We start from the raw sequence: 26,368 nt of genomic DNA on the forward strand, positions 1-26,368 counted from the left end.
TATGTTAGATATTAAGTCACTGCACATCCTCTCATGTGTATTTTATATATATAAAATGCTGAACTGTAATTTCAATCCTGACCGTAAAAGCTTCCTAGAAGGTTGTAACAGATCCCATGAACACCACACCAGAAACAAATACTTATTTGATGTTCCAAGAGTACGACTTAATCAAACTAGAAATGCTTTACAAATCAAGGGACATAGAATGTGGAATGACCTTCCTAATTATGTTAAAGACTGTACCTCTCCCAACCAGTTTAAGATAAAACTAAGTACTACCTAATTAACTCCATGTAACCTACCTCACCCCCAAAATGTCAACCCATGTCTTCTATTTTAAACAATGCTGTTTGTTAACCAAATTGTATTTTTGCTATTTTTCTGCCATGTTCCCTCCCTTTTTTCATTTTTTTATTTTTTTCATCACAATTTATACTTTAATGAAGGCATATTGTTAAGTTCCTCTTTAGTAAATACAGAGATAAAATATTTATTAAAAATACTACTCATCTCGTCGTCATTATCCGTTATCTGACCTGTCTCAGTTTTAAATGGACCTATCCTTTCCCTAATCTTTGTTCGATATAACTGAAAAAGCCCTTTAGGACTTGTCTTTGCTTGCCCTGCTATGTGAACTTCTTAGTTTCTTTTTGCTTTCCTTATCTCTTTTTTAACATTTCTAACCAGTTGTACGAATTTCTGTTCTAAACTGACGTCCCCATTCTTAATCCTTTTGTACCACGCTCTCTTTTTACCTATAAGGTTCTTCAAATCCTTTGTTACCCATTTTGGGTCATTACTATTCGATCTATTCAATTTGTATTTTATCCTACATTCCTGTGCTTTGCTTAGAATATTTTCAAATAAGTTATATTTTGAATCCACATCGAAATCCTTTTTACGTCACCTTTCACTGGGTTCACGTCTCGCTCCAAGACCGGGCCACCCCCATGGCCAAGACTTTCCAATCTATTTGACCCCAAAAAATTCTTAAGCTATTAAAATCAGCTTTTCGAAAATCTGGCACTTTAACAGAATTTTCTCCTACAGATTTATTTCATTCTATGCTAAATCTGATTTCTTTGTGATCACTGTTCCCTAGCTCATTCCCTATTTCGATGTCATTAATTTGTGTTTTTATGTTAGTTAACACTAAATCTAAAATATTTAGATTTAGACAAGCCGCCGGCTTACTGTCCTCATCGAGGTCACTAGGGTTGATGGTCCTCAGGTAAATCAGATTATGTCAAGGTCCACTCCCCCAGGTCGAATTACTGACCCCGCCCAGGATGCACCCCCACAACAAGCTGACTATAGCTCCTGAGTACCTACTTACTGCTTAGTGAACAGAGACATTAGGTGAAAGGAAATGTGCCAAGGCTGCAATCCGTCCTCAGACCAAGGCCATTCCATCCAGCGGTCGACCCCAAAGACGCAGTCATCAATTTTAACATGCTCTTCATTCAAAATGGGAATTTTCCCAAATATAAATTAATTTTGTTTTATTTTAGCATATTGTGCATATTTAGGCAGTGGTTAGGTTAGGTGTTTAGGTTCTCTTGGCGATCATTTGTGTTTGTATTATGTGGGTGAAACATTTACGGCGTTGTGGTTCAAACAAAAGTCGTCAGCGAAGCACTTGTTCCAGAAGTGTTCGAACATCATCAGATGTGAGTCGTAGCAGCCCGTCCCCCAAAGACCCAAAAGTGATTCCATGCACCCGCCAAACCCCTTGTTTATGAATGAAAAACGGTTTACACACTTTTTTTTTACACGACTCACAACTGACTTCGTTCGAACACTTTCGGAACAAGTGCTTCACTTACGACTTTTGTTGGAACCACAACGCTGTAAATGCTCCACCTGCATACTACAAATACAAATGATCGCCAACAGAACCTAGGCCTATATATGCCAGCCTGTCCTCACCTAACCTAGGCCTATATATGCCAGCCCGTCCTCCAAAAATGTGTCATGACAGAGACGGCACCACTCCCGTGCCAGGTAAGTCCACTACGGGCTCACCATAGCCCTTGCTACTTGCACCGCTCCTGTGCCAGGTAAGTTACGGGCTCACCATAGCCCGTGCTACTTGGAACCTGTTCCGAGTAGCTGAATCTATAACAACAACAACATCCAAAAATGTTATGGGCTCACCATAGCCCGTGCTACATGGACACTTCGTCCTGAATAGCTAAATCTTTAACAACAACATCCAAAAATGGCCCCGCACCGCTCCTGTGCCAGGTAAGTCCACTATGGGCTCACCATAGTCCGTGCTACTTGGAACTTGTTCTGAGTAGCTGAATCTATAGCAACAACATCCAAAAATGGGGTGGTAAATGTAAAAAGACAAATAAGTGCAATTATGTACTATTCATAGCAGTTAGGAATTGTACTTATTTTCACTTAGTATTAAATCGTAGTCAAATATATTGTGAATATTTGAGTTTACCTGAAAAACTGAATAGAAAACCACAACCTCACCTAACCATCTTAGTTTTTGAAGATAATACAATACAATACAATACAATACAATTTTATTTAGGTAAGGTACATACATACAATAAATTTTTACAAGGATTGGTTGACTTATAGGTAGAGCTAGTACATACAATGCCTAAAGCCACTATTACGCAAAGCGTTTCGGTAATTTTATTGCTTCTTAATTACAATTAATACTTAACCTATAGCTATATTGATATTACAGTTTTATAAAACTAATAAAACAAAACTAAAATATATCAATAAATTATAAAGTAACTCAGGATATTTTAAAATTTTGTATAAAATCTAAATTGTTTAATAAACCTGAAAAAGAAATTCCTGATATTTAAAACTTGTGAATTGCTAATTGAAATTGAAAACTTAATCCTAAAATTCTGAGTGTCTTGACAGAAAACGAGGAGAATTAAATCGGGGGAGGGAGTTTGGTAAATGTAACAGCCACATAAGTGCAATTATGCACTGTTTATGACAGTTAGAAAGTGTACTTAGTATTAAATTGTACTGTCAATTCGGAGGATGGGTTGCAGCCCGTCCTCCAAACAAAGATCCAAAAGTGATTCCATGCACCCGCCAAACCCCCTGTTTATGAATGAAAAGCGGTTTACACACGACTCACAACCCGTCCTCGACTCAGGTCCATTACATCCAGCGGTCGACCCCACAGACGCATTCATAAATTTTAACATGCTGTTCATTCAAAACGGGAATTTTCTCAAGTATAAATTAATATTATAATATATTGGCATATTGTGTATATATAGGCATAGGATAGGTTAGGTTAGGTGTTTAGGTTCTGTTGGCGATTATTTGTATTTGTAGTACGTGGATGAAGCATTTATAGCGTTGTGATTCGAACAAAATTCGTCAGTGAAGCACTTGTTCCGGATATGTTCGAACGTCAGCAATTGTGAGTCTTGTGTAAACCGTTTTTCATTCATAAACAGGGGGTTTGGTGGGTGCATGGAATCACTTTTGGATCTTTTGTTTGGAGGACGGGCTGCGACTCACAACTGATGACGTTCGAACATATCCGGAACAAGTGCTTCACTGACGAATTTTGTTCGAACCACAACGCTGTAAATGCTTCACCCACATACTACAAATACAAATAATCACCAACAGAACCTAAACACCTAACCTAACCTATGCCTATTTATACACAATATGCTAATATATTATAATATTAATTTATACTTGAGAAAATTCCCGTTTTGAATGAACAGCATGTTAAAATATATGAATGCGTCTGTGGGGTTGACCGTTGAATGTAATGGACTTGAGTCGAGGACGGGTTGTACCATGACCCCCTGGTGTGCCCTCAGCCGTGGTGAGCGGCCGGCTTCTGCTCTGCCGGGGGACACTGGATGACTTTTTGCGTTTTAGTTGGGGGCCGAGTTTTGGTTTTGCTACCTGGTGTTCTCTGTATGGGGCGGGGCCGGTGCTTGTCACCCTGAGGGACTCCTGGGGCTCCCCAATCATCTGCCTGACTGTGCGTTGATTTGCCGTATGGCATACTAGTTTCTAGTGATTAGCGTCACTCGTTTCGCGTTTTGGCTTGGCGTTCCACCTTTCCTGGCTTTGCGATTCACCCTCAACGGGTACGCCAGGACGCATCCGATCCCACGAGCGTCGTCGCCCCTAAATCAACAACAATTACCATGACCCTTCATGTGATGTAATGAAGAAATGTGACATATTTACTTACAATAATGTTGATGTTGAATATAGAACATGAAAAACATATTTTTACACTGAAATAATGTAATTTTATAAAGAAATTAGACGAAACTAGGTGGCAGCTGATACCATAAAAAGTCGATGATCCAAATGACAATTTTTTCAATTTTGTCCCGAGGAGCGAGTTTATTGGGCAGGGCCACTCATCCTTTGAGTGGACACACCACCATAGCAGCATGTACAACACTCCCCAATAGGAAGAAACCCCGCTGGGTTGTTCATCTTGTCACTTGTACCAAGACACAGCTGGGACTTGCTTAACTGTCTCAAGTGTTGGTTTATCAAACAAGAAGACAATGTTGTGGTTTTTGGTAATTAGATGGATCCAATTTAGTTATAAAATTATATTATTTAAGAGAAAAATAAGTTTTTTCATGTTCTACATTCAGTATCAACATTATAGTGATTAAATATGTCACATTTTTTAATTATGTATTGCAATGAGGCTTTGGGTAATTAGATGGACCGATGTGAAATTGTCACCTGTTGATATATCTCTGGCTTCATAAGATGAGATAATGTATATTCAGGTAAAAATACATACATTCAAAATAAGTTACAAACATAATGTTGGATTTCTAGATAGAGCTAGTACATACTATTTGTGAGATTATCCCTTTTAGAGGTGAATAGGTTACAAGCATGTATTGGCCAGATAGGCACGTCGTAGTGCTCAAAATAATAACTGAACAGCACCACGTGGGCACCTGAGGTGACCTCAATAATAATACATATGTGACCTCAGTCAGGAAGGACTGAACTAGCATCAAGCTAATGCTGAGGGCAGATTATACTTTAATGACTGCACAGGGATGCACAGAGCAGCTGCAGGAGTCCAGAACCTTGGCACTCCTTATCCACTGAGTCGTGGAGCTTCCGGGACCACTGAGGGTGGTCATCAGAGTAGCTCATATGATCCTCACATCAAATATTTAGTATTTGATGTGTATGGCCATGAAACTTGTTCGAGTCCAAGTAATCCAGGCAACATACAAATTAATCACTTCAAACAGCACTGGCAAAGTCTGCAACTGGGTACAAAGGGTTTAGAAGGTCTCAACTCTTTAAGACATAACTGTAACATGCTCGTGTCCGAAGCTAGACACAAATACAACAAAATTATTAAAGATGGTAACAGAGTCCATTTCATGTGATCTCCATCTCATGTTGGCCCCTGAAAACATGTTAGGGGTGATGAGTTAGCCAAAGAATTTGCCTTTAAAGGAAACGTTGAGTGTAACCTTGGATTGTCAATGAGCAATCTGAGAGCAGCAGTACACCGAGAACTTCAACAAGATCTTGTAGAACTAAAGCAAATTGAAATCGACATCAGTAATTCCATCTATCATCATACTATCATGCAGATGATACTACTGCTCGGCTTAGACTCGGTTACAAGTATCTCTGGGAATTCTCATTATCTGCTGATTTAGACCTGTTCAAATGTAAGCTGTGTCAACAAAATTATTCGCACACCCTCCGTCACTATGTGATGGAGTGCGAAAAGATACGTGAATTCAGAGACAATTCTATAACCAATGTTCCAGCAATATGTAAATATTTAATTCAAAATGATCTGCTACCAGAAATTTTAGCCAAATATCCCCAGTTTGCTAATTGTAGGTAGTAACTAAGTGATTGTAACCTATCCACCGCTGCCCACTGGATGGGGGGCGGTGTGCAGGACAAACATATCAATTGTGACACTAGCTCTCCACATATGTCAGTTGCTTAATTTAGAAACTGTACTTGTGGTCAATCTCGAACCCCTTTATGATGTGACGACTTATACTGAATTTTGTAACTAGCTCATCAAGATTGTAACTTGCTTGGCTAAATGAACTGTGGGGTTCAGTCCCTGAGCCCATTATGTGCCTCTGTAACCCTTTCCACTACCGCCCACAAGATGGGTATGGGGTGCATAATAAATGAACTAAATTAACTGCACCCAGGTGCCTATCTCCCAATCCTGAGCACTCCAGGTGCAAACTCTGTGAGCAGGAACTGCGGCACGATCTCCCGCACTACATCACCGAATGCCCAGTTATTAGACCTTTCAGACCAGTTGGCATAAGGTACCTGGAGCTTTGCAATTACTTTATGCACTCTCGTATTCTTGAAGATATCCTCACATTGAACCCAAAATTTGCCGGTGCAGGCTACTAAACATATGGCCCTGTATGACTAACCATCCTGCGAGAAGGAGACTTTTAGTATCACTGTTACAAATCCACAAGGGCCGTGACGAGGGTTCGAAGCTACGTCCGAGAGGATCCCAGACGCTGCCTTAATCGACTGAGCTACGACATGGAAAATAATTGCAACCGGAAGTTGTACTGACCTTACTGGGATCGCGCAGCCTCTCCGAGACACACACCAGGGTTTGACACAATTCCCCCCCTGCACCCGAGCTTTATCAATAAGCTGTTCTACCTCTTCACCCTTACTTCATTACACACAGAAATTACAATAGCGGTTGCAATTCTTTTCCATGTCGTAGCTCAGTCGATTAAGGCAGCGTTTGGGATCCTCTTGGACGTAGGTTCGAACCCTCGTCACGGCCCTTGTGGATTTGTTCATTTGATGCATCACGCTATTGTGATTTCTGTGTGTAATCACTGCTACCTTATTCACTTTTGTGTTTATGATATCCTCATAATGCTCCCAGAGTCTGCCAGTGCAGACTACTGATCACATGCCTCTGTATGACTAACCATCCTGTGTGATGGGGAGTTTTAGCATCACGTAGCATCACTTTTCGACACACTGTGCTCCCCTTCATATAGTCTACGGTAGCTGCACAAATGTAGATGTACCTAAACGTGTTAAAAAATATATGCACCCACCTGTTGTGCAACATATAATGAGTGGTGGATTTTGACTCCAAAGTCCTTTTCTTCATCAATCTGCTGTAATGTAATGTAATTAATTTGGTAGTCGTCGCGTGGGTTGTTATGCCCCACATGTAAGGTTTTGCATTTGTCGATACTTAAAAACCTTCGCCATGTTTTTACCATCTGCAAATTTGATGATGCGGTTCGTAATATTCTCATCTTTGTCGTTACATAAGACTAACGTGTATAAATACACTCTGGCTGCCTGTCCCCCGACACAATGAATTATAATTATTATTACTTACGTAATGCTAGGAGGCTTTGGGTAATTAGATGGACCCTTTCTAATGGTCGAGAAAGCGGTGTAGACAAGAGAATAATAATTATATCTTTATAAATAGAGTAATAGGCGGTTGTAATGGTCTCGTTAGGAAGTAGGCGCTAAACAACACTTATGATAATTAAATACAGGTGACGGGACACGCCTTGCTCAACTCCAATACTGAACCCGCGAGTCACTTACACAATGCTGGTAACAACAGTACTCTTGCTCACTATTCCACCACTGAAACTATGGACGTTTCCATTTCCGCATTCCAGCTTTTGTCTCCATGTTATATACATGAACAAAACAAATGATAAAACAATATAATGAAGTTAGCGGAGGAAACTTGCACCGGTAATGGAATTACAGTTAGAAGTAGCGGTGGGTCGGGCCGCGGGCCGCGCCCTCGGCCAGGTTGTGGCCAGACTCGTCCAACCTGTTTGTAAGGTGCAGTAAGTACGGGGGAAAGATGACTCCCGCACTAAATAGGTCACTAGGAGTTACTCCACTGTTGTGGTTTGCTTCCTAATGTGGATGGTCACTCCACATTAAACTCCGGTTGATAGGAACAGTCACACCAGTAAATATAATCTATTTACAGGAGAGGTAATGTCAGAGGATATTAAATATACTCTTGGCTAGTGCTGGACCAACACTGTCATCCTTCAGGTAGAACAGGGTAGCAGCACACTGCGTGTGGACCCAAGCTTGTTAATGGAAAATATTTCATCAGGACTTCTTCTGTGTTTGTGCCATTGGTGAGGGAAGTGTAGTGAGGTAACTGAGAACCACCTGAACCATGATGGCCAGTGACTGGCAGCCGTCACCTTCACCACGTACACACGTACACACACGTACACACACACACACACACACACCTGATGCAAGGTCACTGTGGCCACAGCCTGAGTCACCTCCTTCACACCTCCACCCCCTCCCACACCTCCTCCATCTCCATGGAAGCTCCCTTATTATTCATCCTATATTGATCTCACACTTCACTAACACAATTCATTCATTGATTAATTTATTACGGAACCAGGTACTGTATTCCGCGCGTCACTTGTTCTGGCGTGCGACCTCATGCTACACCATCTCTCCTGCAGTGGCCTCCACGGGCACACGGAGCCGCCCGCTTCTCAAACGTCCCCCCATTTATCATGAGGATTTTTCTAACTAGATTTTGAACTGCAATAATATCTTGTCATTTACGGCTTCGGCAGGTAGGCGGTTCCATAGCTTTATAACCCTAAGGAAGGAAATTAAAGCATCTCGACCTGCTTTCCGTTCTACAGTGTGGCTTGTGGCTATATTGACTTAGTTCTGGGATGATTTCTGTCGTCCGGTGTTAAACTTTCTCCAAGGCAGATATGTCCTTCTGTAGATGAGGTCTTCATGCTTGGATACAGTTGCCCAAATGAGGCCGCATCAGATATTGGAACAGTTGAATTAGCCCGTTCTCCAAACAAAGACCCAAAAGTGATTCCATGCACCCACCAAACCCTCTGTTTATGAATGAAAAGCGGTTTACACACGATTCACAACTGCTGACGTTCGAACATATCCGGAACAAGTGCTTCACTGACGAATTTTGTTCGAATCACAACGCTATAAATGCTTCACCCACGTACTACAAATACAAATAATCGCCAACAGAACCTAAACACCTAACGTAACCTAACCTATGCCTATTTATACACAATATTCTAATATATTATAATATTAATTTATACTTGAGAAAATTCCCGTTTTGAATGAACAGCATGTAAAAATTTACGAATGCGTCTGTGGGGTCGACCGCTGGATGAAATGGACTTGAGTCGAGGACGGGTTGGTTGAATGACCAAACCCTTAATTCCTGATAATATAACCTCTGCATCGTCACCATTCCCGGAGTCTTTGATATTCTAATCTGTGTCGTCACCATACCCGCAGTCTCTGATAATGTGATCTCTCTGTGTTGTCACCAGAAAGAACTGCGTTTCAAGGATAAACAAAGTCATGCTGAGAAAAACGCCATCCTTGAAGGACGCCGTTCACCATAACGGAGCGTTCTTGGACGGCATGTTTCCTCTTCACACCACCTCCGTGTTACTGGCATTGTGCCGGCTTGGTGTAACATTGTACACCCTGTGTTATGTTGCCCTCAGTGATCCCCTGTGTTGTTGCCCCCAGTGATCCCCTGTGTTATGTTGGCCCCAGTGATCCCCTGTGTTATGTTGGCCTCAAGAGATCCCCTGTGTTATGTTGCCCTCAGAGATCCCCTGTGTTATGTTGCCCTCAGAGATCACCTGTGTTATGTTGGCCTCAGAGATCCCCTGTGTTATGTTGCCCTCAGAGATCCCCTGTGTTATGTTGCCCTCAGAGATCACCTGTGTTATGTTGGCCTCAGAGATCCTCTGTGTTATGTTGCCCTCAGAGATCCCCTGTGTTATGTTGCCCTCAGAGATCACCTGTGTTATGTTGGCCTCAGAGATCCTCTGTGTTATGTTGCCCTCAGAGATCCCCTGTGTTATGTTGCCCTCAGAGATCACCTGTGTTATGTTGCCCTCAGAGATCACCTGTGTTATGTTGCCCTCAGAGATCACCTGTGTTATGTTGGCCTCAGAGATCACCTGTGTTATGTTGGCCTCAGAGATCCTCTGTGTTATGTTGCCCTCAGAGATCCCCTGTGTTATGTTGGCCTCAGAGATCACCTGTGTTATGTTGCCCTCAGAGATCCCCTGTGTTATGTTGCCCTCAGAGATCACCTGTGTTATGTTGCCCTCAGAGATCACCTGTGTTATGTTGGCCTCAGAGATCCCCTGTGTTATGTTGGCCTCAGAGATCACCTGTGTTATGTTGCCCTCAGAGATCACCTGTGTTATGTTGCCCTCAGAGATCACCTGTGTTATGTTGGCCTCAGAGATCCCCTGTGTTATGTTGGCCTCAGAGATCACCTGTGTTATGTTGGCCTCAGAGATCCCCTGTGTTATGTTGGCCTCAGAGATCCCCTGTGTTATGTTGGCCTCAGAGATCACCTGTGTTATGTTGGCCTCAGAGATCCCCTGTGTTATGTTGCCCTCAGAGATCACCTGTGTTATGTTGGCCTCAGAGATCCCCTGTGTTATGTTGCCCTCAGAGATCACCTGTGTTATGTTGCCCTCAGAGATCCCCTGTGTTATGTTGGCCTCAGAGATCCCCTGTGTTATGTTGCCATCAGAGATCACCTGTGTTATGTTGCCCTCAGAGATCCCCTGTGTTATGTTGGCCTCAGAGATCCCCTGTGTTATGTTGCCCTCAGAGATCACCTGTGTTATGTTGCCCTCAGAGATCCCCTGTGTTATGTTGGCCTCAGAGATCCCCTGTGTTATGTTGCCATCAGAGATCACCTGTGTTATGTTGCCCTCAGAGATCCCCTGTGTTATGTTGGCCTCAGAGATCCCCTGTGTTATGTTGCCCTCAGAGATCACCTGTGTTATGTTGCCCTCAGAGATCCCCTGTGTTATGTTGGCCTCAGAGATCCCCTGTGTTATGTTGCCATCAGAGATCACCTGTGTTATGTTGCCCTCAGAGATCCCCTGTGTTATGTTGGCCTCATAGATCCCCTGTGTTATGTTGCCCTCAGAGATCCCCTGTGTTATGTTGCCCTCAGAGATCCCCTGTGTTATGTTGCCCTCAGAGATCCCCTGTGTTATGTTGCCCTCAGAGATCCCCTGTGTTATGTTGGCCTCAGAGATCCCCTGTGTTATGTTGCCCTCAGAGATCACCTGTGTTATGTTGCCCTCAGAGATCCCCTGTGTTATGTTGGCCTCAGAGATCCCCTGTGTTATGTTGCCATCAGAGATCACCTGTGTTATGTTGCCATCAGAGATCACCTGTGTTATGTTGCCCTCAGAGATCCCCTGTGTTATGTTGGCCTCAGAGATCCCCTGTGTTATGTTGCCCTCAGAGATCCCCTGTGTTATGTTGGCCTCAGAGATCCCCTGTGTTATGTTGCCCTCAGAGATCCCCTGTGTTATGTTGCCCTCAGAGATCCCCTATGTTATGTTGGCCTCAGAGATCCCCTGTGTTATGTTGCCCTCAGAGATCCCCTGTGTTATGTTGGCCTCAGAGATCCCCTGTGTTATGTTGGCCTCAGAGATCCCCTGTGTTATGTTGGCCTCAGAGATCACCTGTGTTATGTTGCCCTCAGAGATCCCCTGTGTTATGTTGGCCTCAGAGATCCCCTGTGTTATGTTGCCCTCAGAGATCCCCTGTGTTATGTTGGCCTCAGAGATCCCCTGTGTTATGTTGGCCTCAGAGATCCCCTGTGTTCTGTTGCCCTCAGAGATCCCCTGTGTTATGTTGCCCTCAGAGATCCCCTGTGTTATGTTGGCCTCAGAGATCCCCTGTGTTATGTTGGCCTCAGAGATCCCCTGTGTTATGTTGCCCTCAGAGATCCCCTGTGTTATGTTGCCCTCAGAGATCCCCTGTGTTATGTTGGCCTCAGAGATCACCTGTGTTATGTTGCCCTCAGAGATCCCCTGTGTTATGTTGCCCTCAGAGATCCCCTGTGTTATGTTGGCCTCAGAGATCCCCTGTGTTATGTTGCCCTCAGAGATCCCCTGTGTTATGTTGCCCTCAGAGATCCCCTGTGTTATGTTGCCCTCAGAGATCCCCTGTGTTATGTTGGCCTCAGACTTCAAACAGAGAGAACACTACATTCTTGTAGTTCTTTGGGAAAAAGACTGTATTTTGTAGTATTATAATATTTCAGAGATACAACATTTAATACTTGTTTGGAGCACAGTGTATGGTTGCCGTTTGTGTATAACTGTGTGTGTGTGTGTGTGTGTGTGTGTGTGTGTGTGTGTGTGTGTGTGTGTGTGTGTGTGTGTGTGTGTGTGTGTGTGTGTGTGTGTGTGGTGGCGAGTGGTGGGTGGCCACCGGTGCTGAATAGGGAATTACCCATGGATAATTAAATGATGGAATTTCCGCTTCTCTTTTCAAAGCTGTCTGGTTGCAACCCGTTCTCGCAAATTCGTAAAGTCAATATTGACTTATTAAATAAGTGCATAGGTGACATACTAAACATAATAGTGGCTACTTTGCTTTGCGTAATAGTGGCTTTAGGCATTGTATGTACTAGCTCTATCTATAAAGCCAACAAACTTTGTAAAATCTCTTTATGTATGTACATTACCTAAATAAAAATTATTATTATTATTATTATATTATTATTATAATAGATACCCTTAAAAAGCTTCATAGAAAACACCGACCTTACCTAACCTTGTTAGTATCTTAAGATAAGCATCTTATTGCTTCGTAATTACAATTATTACTTAACCTATACCTATAATAGGTTAAGTAATAATTGTAATTACGAAGCAATAAGATGCTTATCTTAAGATACTAACAAGGTTAGGTAAGGTCGGTGTTTTCTATGAAGCTTTTTAAGGGTATCTATTATGTTTAGTATGTCACCTATGCACTTATTTAATAAGTCAATATTGACTTTGCCCTAGTGTTCCTCTGACGTCATCAGTTAGTTGTTTTTTGATTAGTAGAACTTCCGAGCCTTTGATTGGACGAGACTTACATAGTGACAATTATTTTTTTTTTTGGCAGGAATATTCCTGCGCGGGCCCTAAGCCTCTGGCTGGCCCACTGCGCGGGCCCTAAGCCTCTGGCTGGCCCACTGGGCGGGCCCTAAGCCTCTGGCTGGCCCACTGGGCGGGCCCTAAGCCTCTGGCTGGCCCACTAAGTGTTGCTTGTTTCTGTTTTACTTGGGCGGAGTATGAGTATTTATTACTCGTATGGTCGCCTCAGTAAGATTTTGCCCTTTGGGTTTAACAACTTCTTCTGCTCTGTTGAATCTAAGTTGAAATCTTAATGGGTTTGTAACTGTGCACTGTGTTAGATAATGTTCCAGTAGTCTGTTGTGGTTGTAACTGTGCACTGTGTTAGATAATGTTCCACTGGTCTGTTGTGGTTGTAACTGTGCACTGTGTTAGATAATGTTCCAGTAGTCTGTTGTGGATGTAACTGTGCACTGTGTTAGATAATGTTCCTGTGGTGTGTCGGGCTTGAGGTTATCTTGAGGTTATCTTGAGATGATTTCGGGGCTTTTTAGTGTCCCCGCGGCCCGGTCCTCGACCAGGCCTCCACCCCCAGGAAGCAGCCCGTGATAGTTGACTAACACCCAGGTACCTATTTTACTGCTAGGTAACAGGGGCATAGGGTGAAAGAAACTGCCCATTGTTTCTCGCCGGAGCCTGGGATCGAACCCAGGACCACAGGATCACAAGTCCAGCGTGCTGTCCGCTCGACCGACCGGGCATTTCTCCACAGTGCTGACATTTCCTCTCATCTTCGGGAACCTGTGAGCCTATTTCCCATGCACATGGGTATCCAAGCCTGATGCGATGTAAGTGCACTTCTGTTGCTCTACTGCTCCCTTTCATCAAACTAAGTGTTTCGTAGTTGGTTGAATTCTTGTACCAACCCGCAGATCCTGATGTTGCAACTGCTGTGTTATGGTCACTGTACATCTTTTGCATTGCTCTGTTTCTAATTACTTTCTTAACCTGTGATAGACTCTGTGGTATGTAAATGTCTACATTTCTTCTCTTAGTTGCAAGTTTTGCAGCTTCGTCTGCAATGTCATTTCCTATTATTCCCACATGACTTGTCACCCAGTTGATAAGTACCCGTCGGCCTTGTCGTTTGAGTGTTTTCATTAATAATACGACATTTGTGATCAAATGTATGTTATCACATGTGTTCTTGTTGCAAGGTTTCAATGGCGGTTCTCGAATCTGTGTTTGATAACATGTTGTCGGTGTTCAGCAAGAGCATGTTCCAAAGCCTTTTGAATGGCTAGCATCTCTGTTTGTAAAGTCGAACACCCATTTGAGAGCCTCCAACTATTTACAGTTTCCTGCTTTAACCGCAGCTCCGGTTTCTTGTCCCTGCTGGTCTACTGATCCATCTGTGAAGTAAGTGAAGCTGTCGGATGCCATGTTTGCGTCTATATGCATCTGTGCAATGTTACGTAGCAGATGAGGATTTATCTGGTTCTTTTTCCCTTCAATAACCATAATCTTAAAGTCTGCTGGCAGAGATTCCCAAGGGGCTTGCATAACAAAGTCTGCATGTATTTCGTCGACACCCTTCTCAGTGACTGTGTTTGTTATATCGAATGTATTGATGGTGTTTATCGCACAATGGGTCCACCTGTTGCTGTTGGAGGCTCTTCTGTTCAGAGTTAGTGCTCCAGTGATTATATCTTTAAGTGAACTGAACTGATTCTAGGTCTTGACAATTATTAACGCTTTTATTTGTTATGCCTTTAGACTCCGAGAGTTTTCACTGGACAATGTTGTAGTGTTGTAGGAGTATTAACAGGACTGTGACTGGATGAGGCTGTTACGTTTCTGATTTCGCGGGTTGTGATTGAACGATGTTGGAATGACGTCACAGTCTCGTGTGTGATTGGTTGCTGCTTCTGGTTACACGTAAAACAAGTTGTATCAGGAGGAAATACATTCGTAGAGGAGTGATGCTAGAATAACCTTGAGCGCGGGTTGTTATATGTAAAACATAGGTTAAATCTGTAAATAATGGTTTAGACATTTAAACGTAGCGATCAAAGGAGATGGGAACACTGGGGACATGAACTATCCCAGGGAGATGGCAACACTGGCAGCCAACATGATATCACTATAGTACGGAACAGTTACCATGATATCACTACAAGATGGGGCAGCCTATGATAACACCAGGACAGACTATAGGGTACACCTACCACGGCCTCATCAGCGCCCTGGCCTCCTCGAAGCGGTTGTTGAAGAAGTAACTGCACGCCTGCTTGGCCTGCTCCATGGCCGTCGACAGGTCCATCTCGCACACTCTGCGAGGGAGGAAAATGACACCTGTTATTAACGCCATATTTCTCCCTTCCTGCACTATACCTAGTCAAGATCACCACCACTAACATGTGCTCTGTCTTGAGCTGACTCACATGTAACATGTTCAACGGGAAAGATCAAATTATATAGTGTTTAGGGCATTTTTTTAATTCTAAACAATTCTGACTGTTCCCTCAATCCGCCGCAAAAAGCTCCTTACAGTGTGTGGCTCAGTTGTTGTGTCTATAATCTTCTGAAACTGAATATGTCTCTTAATCTTGATAAAACTGTTCACTATATTCCCCCTTGGAAAGATGTGGAGGTCTCTCTGCATTATACCCCCATCAGTGTAAAACAAATGTATAACACTGAAATTTTGAGATATATAACATTAGAAGCTATTGACAGTCATCTTCAAATTCTCAAACCGACTGAATCCTATGCCTTTACTGTGCAGTTAGGCACTGGTAGAACAGGTTGTGCATGTGCAGTATATAAAGGGAATGAAATGATCATGTCTAGTACACAGAGATTGAACAACTGGGCAAGCACGACACAGACCGAGCTATTGGGCATTTATCTAGCCATTGAATACCTTAAGCTCAATGGTGGTGGAGTTATTTTCTGTGACTAAATGTGCTCTGCAGTCCTTAAATAACCCATCACAATGTATGTCGGAAGTAGCTTGTAATATTAAATGGAATGGAATTTTTGCCAATGATAATAACTCTTGTATAAAATTTGTGTGGATCCCATCCCATGTTGGAGTTGGAAAACATGACTTTGTAGATCAATTGGCCAATGAGGCTTGCAGGAAAGAAAACATTGATTATGACTTTGGACTATCTAATGCAGTTATTAGCAACATACAAATTGAAGAAATTAATTCAGATTTAGAAGAACTAAGAAATGCCCAGAGACCTGAAAGCTGCAGTATTAAAAGTTATGACAAGTTTTGTAATAATAGGTATTTGTATGGTCAGCACAGTAACCGGACCAGGCAATGTGATGTAGTCATTGCGGTAATTCGCCTTGGCTATAGGCACATCTGGCAGGTTAGTGAGGCTGAGCCACTACCAGAATACTCAGATTGTAAACTCTGTGATAAACCTTTAATGCATTCACTAGAACACTATATTGTTGAATGTTAAACCGTAAAGGACTTTAGACCTCCTGGCCTATTGTACCACCAACTGTGTAACTATTTTATTGACTCAGGTGTTCTGGACGACATCCTAACAATTTATCCAAAATTTGCTTGTCCATTTTAAAGAATGAAGAACAATTTTTATTTATATTACTTCTAAGCTGCATCACTTATGAACCCATCCCTGCCCTTGTGTGGCAGTGCACAATAGAAAGTTGTTTTCACATATCCACACATTAAAACATTGATTGTAACCATGATATATATATGTGCTTCCGCCTACAGTTTAGACCTATTGTCTTATGTATGACCCTCTGTCCTGCGTGACAGTGAATACCAGCATTATCCTCACTTTAATAAGACTTAATCGAAATCCTCAGATTAGGCAAAATTGTAATTAATTTAGTCAATAAAGATGTTAATAATAAATAAAAGGGCATTTTTTTTGTTACAAATTCAGTTCAGGTTGGCCGCTGACGGTAGCCTATCATGATACAGTTATTTCATATCTACGATACTAGTATTATTGCTATTATTCCATTTGGATATTGCTATTATTTTATAAATATTACATTATAACAACTATTATTTTAAGTGCGATCATTAATTAGGAGTATTATCGATATTATAATAGAGGTGACTGTAGGGGATATATATAGAGGTGTGTGTATATATAGAGTAAAGGTTATTATAAGTCCAGCATGGGAGAGTAACCCGCTACCCCACAGTCCCTGAGTCCATTATGTGCCTATGTAACTCTCTACACTACCACCCACACGACGGGTATGGGGTCCACTACCACCCACAGGAAGGGTATGGGGTCCACTACCACCCACAGGAAGGGTATGGGGTCCACTACCACCCACAGGAAGGGTATGGGGTCCACTACCACCCACAGGAAGGGTATGGGGTCCACTACCACCCACAGGAAGGGTATGGGGTCCACTACCACCCACAGGACGGGTATGGGGTCCACTACCACCCACAGGACGGGTATGGGATCCACTACCACCCACATGATGGTGTATGGGGTCCACTACCACCCACAGGAAGGGTATGGGGTCCACTACCACCCACAGGACGGGTATGGGGTCCACTACCACCCACAGGAAGGGTATGGGGTCTACTACCACCCACAGGACGGGTATGGGGTCCACTACCACCCACAGGACGGGTATGGGGTCCACTACCACCCACAGGACGGGTATGGGGTCCACTACCACCCACAGGACGGGTATGGGGTCCACTACCACCCACAGGACGGGTATGGGGTCCACTACCACCCACAGGAAGGGTATGGGGTCCACTACCACCCACAGGAAGGGTATGGGGTCCACTACCACCCACAGGAAGGGTATGGGGTCCACTACCACCCACAAGACGGGTATGGGGTCCACTACCACCCACAGGACGGGTATGGGGTCCACTACCACCCACAGGACGGGTATGGGGTCCACTACCACCCACAGGAAGGGTATGGGGTCCACTACCACCCACAGGAAGGGTATGGGGTCCACTACCATCCACAGGAAGGGTATGGGGTCCACTACCACCCACAGGACGGGTATGGGGTCCACTACCACCCACAGGAAGGGTATGGGGTCCACTACCACCCACAGGACGGGTATGGGGTCCACTACAACCCACAGGACGGGTATGGGGTCCACTACCACCCACAGGAAGGGTATGGGGTCCACTACCACCCACAGGACGGGTATGGGGTCCACTACCACCCACAGGACGGGTATGGGGTCCACTACCACCCACAGGACGGGTATGGGGTCCACTACCACCCACAGGACGGGTATGGGTTCCACTACCACCCACAGGACGGGTATGGGGTCCACTACCACCAACAGGACGGGTATGGGGTACACTACCACCCACAGGAAGGGTATGGGGTCCACTACCACCCACAGGACGGGTATGGGGTCCACTACCACCCACAGGACGGGTATGGGGTCCACTACCACCCACAGGACGGGTATGGGGTCCACTACCACCCACAGGAAGGGTATGGGGTCCACTACCACCCACAGGAAGGGTATGGGGTCCACTACCACCCACAGGAAGGGTATGGGGTCCACTACCACCCACAGGAAGGGTATGGGGCCCACTACCACCCACAGGACGGGTATGGGGTCCACTACCACCCACAGGACGGGTATGGGGTCCACTACCACCCACAGGACGGGTATGGGGTCCACTACCACCCACAGGAAGGGTATGGGGTCCACTACCACCCACAGGACGGGTATGGGGTCCACTACCACCCACAGGACGGGTATGGGGTCCACTACCACCCACAGGACGGGTATGGGGTCCACTACCACCCACAGGACGGGTATGGGGTCCACTACCACCCACAGGAAGGGTATGGGGTCCACTACCACCCACAGGAAGGGTATGGGGTCCACTACCACCCACAGGACGGGTATGGGGTCCACTACCACCCACAGGACGGGTATGGGGTCCACTACCACCCACAGGAAGGGTATGGGGTCCACTACCACCCACAGGAAGGGTATGGGGTCCACTACCACCCACAGGACGGGTATGGGGTCCACTACCACCCACAGGAAGGGTATGGGGTCCACTACCACCCACAGGAAGGGTATGGGGTCCACTACCACCCACAGGACGGGTATGGGGTCCACTACCACCCACAGGACGGGTATGGGGTCCACTACCACCCACAGGACGGGTATGGGGTGCGGCTGGAGTACGTGTGGACACTCCACAACCTCTCACCACACGCTTCAGTACCGCGTGAAAGGTAATGTGGCTTTTATGTTTTGTAACAATTAGTCGCTTCAAAGACTTGTTTATGTATTGGCTGTCAGCTGTGATGCACTTGTTCCGGAGGTGTTGTGACCTCTGTCACCACTGTGTGCTCACTGTGGGTCGTGTGTGTGTGTTGGTGGCCTCGTGTGTGTGTGTGTTGGTGGCCTCGTGTGTGTGTGTGTTGGTGGCCTCGTGTGTGTGTGTGTTGGTGGCCTCGTGTGTGTGTGTGTGTTGGTGGCCTCGTGTGTGTGTGTGTTGGTGGCCTCGTGTGTGTGTGTGTTGGTGGCCTCGTGTGTGTGTGTGTTGGTGGCCTCGTGTGTGTGTGTTGGTGGCCTCGTGTTTCTCTCCCAGTCTTGTGCTGGTGGCTGGGGTGGGGGGGGGGGAGGGGTGAGGGTTGTAGATCACCAGGACCACTATAGTTCTCTGTTGTCACACTGCCAGTGGTGGGCGGTGTGGCCCTTGTGTTATCATCTTATTCTTCCTCGACGCTACACTTTCCTGTGTGTGTTTATTATTGGAAATTATCTGTATGTACCTTAAGGATCGGGATGTTAGCTCTTGGACCCCGCCTCTCTGACCGCGGACCATTTTCTCGTCACTAAACTCTCTCACACACACACACACACACACAAGAAAGAACTTTTTCTCGTTCAGAGTAATTATTAAATGGAATGCATTAGTAAGTGGTGTGGTGGAGGCTGACTCCATACACAGTTTCAAATATAGATATGATAAACTCGAGAAGTTCATGAACCTGTACACCAATGAGTATGGGTGTACACCCCCGCAAGCACAGCTAGATCAGTTCACATAGGATCCAGTCTGCACCACCTCTCATGTATATATTTTAAAGCTAGGTGAACATACGCATCAGGTGAAGTAAACTCTGCCCATATATTTCTAGCTCGACTGGGAATTGAACCCGGGGTCCGTGGACTCTGAAAACCGGAACGCTGTCCGCCTAGCCGTGAGTCAGCTGTGTGTGTACTCACCTAGTTGTGTTTGCGGGGGTTGAGCTCTGGCTCTTTGGTCCCGCCTCTCAACTGTCAATCAACTGGTGTACAGATTCCTAAGCCTACTGGGCTCTATCATATCTACACTTGAAACTGTGTATGGAGTCAGCCTCCACCACATCACTGCCTAGTGCATTCCATTTATTAACTACTCTGACACTTAAAAAGTTCTTTCTAACGTCCCTGTGGCTCATTTGGGTACTTAGCTTCCACCTGTGTCCCCTTGTTCGTTTACCACCCGTGTTAAATAATCCATTTTTGTCTACCCAGTCAATTCCCTTGAGAATCTTGTATGTGGTGATCATGTCTCCCCGAGCTCTTCTGTCTTCCAGCGACGTGAGGTGCAGTTCCCTCAACCTTTCCTTGTAACTCATGCCTCTTAGTTCTGGGACTAGCCTAGTGGCATACCTCTGAACTTTTTCCAGCTTCGTCTTGTACTTGACAAGGTACGGGCTCCATGCTGGGGCCGCATACTCCAGGATTGGTCTTACATATGTGGTATACAAGGTTCTGAAAGATTCCTTACACAAGTTTCTGAAGGCAGTTCTGATGTTAGCCAGCCTCGCATACGCCGCTGATGTTATTCTTTTGATGTGGGTTTCAGGAGACAGGTTTGGCGTGATATCAACTCCTAGATCTTTCTCTCTGTCCGTTTCGTGAATCGATTCGAATCGACACATTCTGTATCCTGTGACTGGTCTCCTATTTTCTCCCCTAGTTTCATTACCTTACATTTACTTGGTTTGAACTTTGGTAGCCATTTGTTGGACCATTCCTTCAGTTTGTTTTGGTCATCTTGTAGCCTCATACTATCTTCCTCCGTCTTAATCCTCCTCATAATTTTTGCATCATCAGCAAACATTGAGAGTAACGAGTCTATTCCCTCTGGGAGATCATTTACATATATCAGGAACAGTATAGGTTCCAGAACTGATCCCTGTGGGACTTCACTGGTGACGCCTCGCCACTCTGAGGCCTCACCCCTCACAGTGACTCGCTGTCTTCTGTTGCTTAGGTACTCCCTTACCTAGTGAACATTCTCTTTCACTCCTGCCTGCATCTCCAGTGTGCACCAGTCTCTTATGTGGTAGTGTGTCAAAAGCTTTCTGGCAATTCAAAAATATGCAGTCTGCCCACCCCTCTCTTGCCTGATTTTTGTTGCCTGGTCATAGAATTCAGTCAATCGTGTGAGGCATGATCAGCCATCCCTGAACCCATGTTGATGTTGTGATACAAAGTTCTTCCACTCCAGATGTTCCGTGTGTGTGTGTGTGTGTGTGTGTGTGTGTGTGTGTGTGTGTGTGTGTGTGTGTGTGTGTGTGTGTGTGTGTGTTTACCTAGTTGTCCTTTGCGGGGGTTGAGCTCTGCTCTTTCGGCCCGCCTCTCAACTATCAATCAATCAACTGTTACTAACTACTAACAAGCCCCCCCCCCAACACACACGCACAGGAAGCAGCCCGAACAGTTGTCTAACTCTAACTCCCAGGTACCTATTTACCGCTAGGTAACAGGGGCATCAGGGTGAAGGAAACTCTGCCCATTTGTTTTTCCGCCGCCGATATTTTTGGAAATAAAGATCGCGGGGCCATCAAAAGCGATCCTCCGATTTTTATTCAGAGGTCCGCTAAATTTATTTGGGTTACAGTATTATATTTTCATTCAGAAATAAAATCGCGGGTTTTATTTTCCCTAGCATTCCCATGACTGTTTCCATGCCGGGATCGAACCCTGGTCCCTAGGTCCACGAGTCTAGAGCGCTGTTCACTCAGCCAGCCAGCCCCAATGCCCCAGCCCCACCCCCGTGTGTGTGTGTGTGTGTGTGTGTGTATGTGTGTGTGTGTGTGTGTGTGTGTGTGTGCGGGGGGGGGGTCATGTTTGTGGTTGAGTGCGTCAGTGAATCCCTTCCCCCCCCCCCCCACACACAGAGTTGGGGGCCTCGCGGCTGAGTGGACAGCGCTCGGGGGTCGTAATTCTAACGGCCCGGGTCCGATTCCCGGCCGAGGCAGAAACAAATGGGCAGTTTCTTTCATCCTTATGCTCCTGTTCACCTAGCAATAAATAGATACCTGGGAGTCAGACAGCTGCTAGGGCTGCTTCCTGGGGATGTGTGGGTGTGTTAGAGAGAAATATATGTAAAAGACACAGTAACGGAAAAAACAGATTGGTTATAAGTTAAAAAGATGGGGTCCAAGAGCTAATAGCTCGATTTTACAGATACAAATAGTAAATACACACACACACACACACACACACACACACACACACACACACACACACACACACACACACACACACACACACACACACCACACACACACACACACACACACCACACACACACACACCACACACACACACACACACACACACACACACACACACACACACACACACACACACACACACACCACACACACACACACCACACACACACACACACACACACACACACACACACACACACACACACACACACACACACACACACACACACACCACACACACACACACCACACACACACACACACACACACACACACACACACACACACACACACACACACACACACACACAAGTGCCATGAAGCTGCAAACAAGTTTATCCCGGCCCAAAAGGCTCAAAAACAAGAAAATCCAAAAGGAGAAAAATTAAAAGCAACAGAAGAATCCATGGTTCAATCAGGAATGTAAGGTAGTAAAGCAATTGAGTACAAGAACATGGAGAAACTACAGGAACAACAGAACACCGGAGAGCAGGGAGATATACCAGAGGGCCAGGAATGAGTACCTCAGAGTGAGGAGAGAAGCAGAGAGACAGTTTGAAAATGACATAGCGAGTAAAGCCAAGACCCAACCAAAGCTGCTCCACAGCCACATCAGGAGGAAAACAGCAGTGAAGGAACAAATGATGAAACTGAGAAAAGGGGAGAACAGATACACAGAGAATGACAAGGAGGTGTGTGAAGAACTCAAATAGAGATTCCAGGAGGTCTTCACAATAGAACAAGGAGAAGCCCCTGCACTAAATGAGGAGGCGGCAAACCAAGTAACCTTGAAGGAATTTGAGCTCACCAGAGATGGGATCAAAAGGAATCTGTTGGATCTGAATGTGACAAAAGCTTTTGAACCTGACAGAATCTTCCCGTGGATACTAAAGGAAGGTGCAGAAGCACTAAGTGTGCCACTCACTATGGTGTATAACAGGTAACTGGAAACAGGAGACCTACCAGAAAGCTGGAAGACAGCTAACGTAGTCCCAATATACATAAAGGGTGACAGGCAAGAGGCACAGAACTACGGGCCAGTTTCCCTAACTTGTATACCATGCAAGGTGATGGAGAAGATCGCGAGGAAACGCTCGTAGAGCATTTGGAGGGAAATTGCTTTGTAACACACCACCAGCATGGGTTCATGGATGGTAAATCGTGCCTCACAGGTTTAATAGAATTCTATGACCAAGCAACAAAAATTAGGCAAGAAAGAGAAGGGTGGGCAGACTACATTTTCTTGGACTGTCAGAAATCCTTTCACACAGTACCCCATAAAAGACTGTTACAAAAATTGGAGCCACAGGCAGGAGTAAAAAGTAAGGTGCTCCAGTGGACAAGGGAGTATCTGAGCAGCAGGAAACAGCGAGTAACTGTGAGGGGGAGACATCAGAGTGGCGAGATGTCACCAGCGGAGTCCCACAGGGCTCTGTACTTGGACCCATCCTGTTTCTAATATATGTAAACAATCTTCCAGAGGGTATAGACTCATTCCTCTCAATGTTTGCTGATGATCCAAAAATTATGAGAAGAATCAAGACAGATGAAGATAGACAGAGACTACAGGACGACCTGGACAAACTGGAGGAATGGTCTAGAAAATGGCTACTAAAGTTTAACTCAGGAAAGTGTAAAGTTATGAAATTAGGCGAAGGGAGCAGAAGGCTGAACACAAGGTACCATCTGGGAGGTGAAATACTGCATGAGTCAAATAGAGAATGATCTGGGGGTTGATATCACACCGAACCTGTCCCCAGAGGCCTACATCAAAAGGATCTCATCAGCGGCATATGCTAGATTGGCCAACATAAGCACTGCCTTAAGAAACGTGTGTAAGGAATCGCTCAGAACCTTGTATGCCACTTATGTCACACTAATCCTAGAGTATGCAGCTCCAGTCAGGAGTCCATATCTAGTTAAACACAAGACAAAGTTAGAGAAGATTCATAGGTATGCCACAAGGCTAGTCCCAGAAATGAGAGGTATGAGCTACGAGGAAAGGCTAACGGAGCTAGTCCTTACGTCCCTGGAAGACAGAAGAGTAAGGGGAGACATGATAACCACCTACAAAATTCTCAGGGGAATTGACAGGGTGGATTAAGACAAACTATTTAGCACGGGTGGGACACAAACAAGGCGACACAGGTGGAGACTGAGTACCCACATGAGCCACAGGAAAGTTAGAAAGAACTTTTTAAGTGTCAGAGTAGTTAACAGGTGGAATGCATTAGGCAGTGATGTGGTGGAGGCTGACTCCATACACAGCTTCAAATGTAGATATGATAGAGCCCAGTAGGCTTAGGAATCTGTACACCTGTTGATTGACAGTTGAGAGGCGGGACCAACACGGGCGGGTGGTGGCGGGCCAGTGCTCACAACCGCTGGTGGCCACGGGCGGGTGGTGGCGGGCCGGAGCTCACAACCGCTGGTGGCCACGGGCGGGTGGTGGCGGGCCGGTGTTCACAACCGCTGGTGGCCACGGGCGGGTGGTGGCGGGCCGGAGCTCACAACCGCTGGTGGCCACGGGCGGGTGGTGGCGGGCCGGTGTTCACAACCGCTGGTGGCCACGGGCGGGTGGTGGCGGGCCGGAGCTCACAACCGCTGGTGGCCACGGGCGGGTGGTGGCGGGCCGGAGCTCACAACCGCTGGTGGCCACGGGAGAATTAAACCAAACACTGAACTGGTGGAACTTGTTGGATGTTATCGGGTCAACGCTGAAGCCTCGTGCTAAATGCCACATGTTTCAACACCTTAATTATTTCACACAAGTTTCAAAACAGGTGTTGTTAACCATAATTACAGTGATCAGTGATTACGAGCGTCTAGTGTGTACGCTTCTACCGTCCCTGTAGCATCACAAGCTGTACTTACCAACCTGTACATCTTTCCTCAATCTTTGACGGCTTTGGTTACATTTATTAAAAAAAAACAGTTTACAAGCATGAAAACTTGCCAATCAACTGTTGTTATTGTTATAAACAGCCTCCTGGTGCTTCGGAACTCATTAACTGTTTAAGAATTGTAAACAAAGCCGCCAAAATTTGAGAAAAGATGCACAGGTTCGTAAGTGCTTGCGTAACTGCTTCGTGAATCTGGCCCCTGGATGTTTAGGTATTCTACGCCGTAAATCATGCTAAAGCGTACATATGTGACGCATCAGATGATCACTTGAAGAGAGGGAGGAACATGTGGTCCAAGAGCAGTGAGGGCAATGTGATGGAGAAATATTAGTCTAACTCCATCCATAGTCTTAAAAGCAGACATGACAAGTCACGGCATTACACGTCGGACAGTCGGAAAGGCGGGGACCCAAGAGCTGAAGTTCGGTCTTGCAAACTCTGTTGGATATAATCAGAACTCTTTGACAAGAAAAAACACAAACTACACCGATAATTTTCCTGAGACAGTTAATTATATAAACAAATTTGAGTAATGGTTGTGTAGTATTGATTGATAAAGATTAAGATTAAGCCATTATAGTGAAAAGCCGTAGTTATCTTGAGGTTATCTTGAGATGATTTCGGGGCTTTTTTTAGTGTCCCCGCGGCCCGGTCCTCGACCAGGCCTCCACCCCCAGGAAGCAGCCCGTGACAGCTGACTAACTCCCAGGTACCTATTTACTGCTAGGTAACAGGGGCATTTAGGGTGAAAGAAACTTTGCCCATTTGTTTCTGCCTCGTGCGGGAATCGAACCCGCGCCACAGAATTCACTATAATGGCTTAATCTTAATCTTTATCAATCAATACTACACAACCATTACTCAAATTTGTTTATATAATTAACTGTCTCAGGAAAATTATCGGTGTAGTTTGTGTTTTTTCTTGTCAAAGAGTTCTGATTATATCCAACAGAGTTTGCAAGACCGAACTTCAGCT

General features: G+C 45.1%; 1 protein-coding gene across 1 annotated transcript in view; it reads right to left on the reverse strand.

The window, feature by feature from the left end:
* Positions 1 to 26,368, reverse strand: part of LOC123763549 (tetratricopeptide repeat protein 39B) — a gene marked incomplete in the record, with an annotated part of 220,449 nt that overhangs the window by 74,005 nt on the left and 120,076 nt on the right. Inside the window, 1 exon segment of the mRNA XM_045750696.2 lies at positions 15,179 to 15,283. Coding sequence (XP_045606652.2) covers positions 15,179 to 15,283 — 105 coding nt within the window.

The sequence above is a fragment of the Procambarus clarkii genome, chromosome 52, assembly GCF_040958095.1.
Source record: "Procambarus clarkii isolate CNS0578487 chromosome 52, FALCON_Pclarkii_2.0, whole genome shotgun sequence".
Lineage (NCBI taxonomy): Eukaryota > Metazoa > Arthropoda > Malacostraca > Decapoda > Cambaridae > Procambarus > Procambarus clarkii.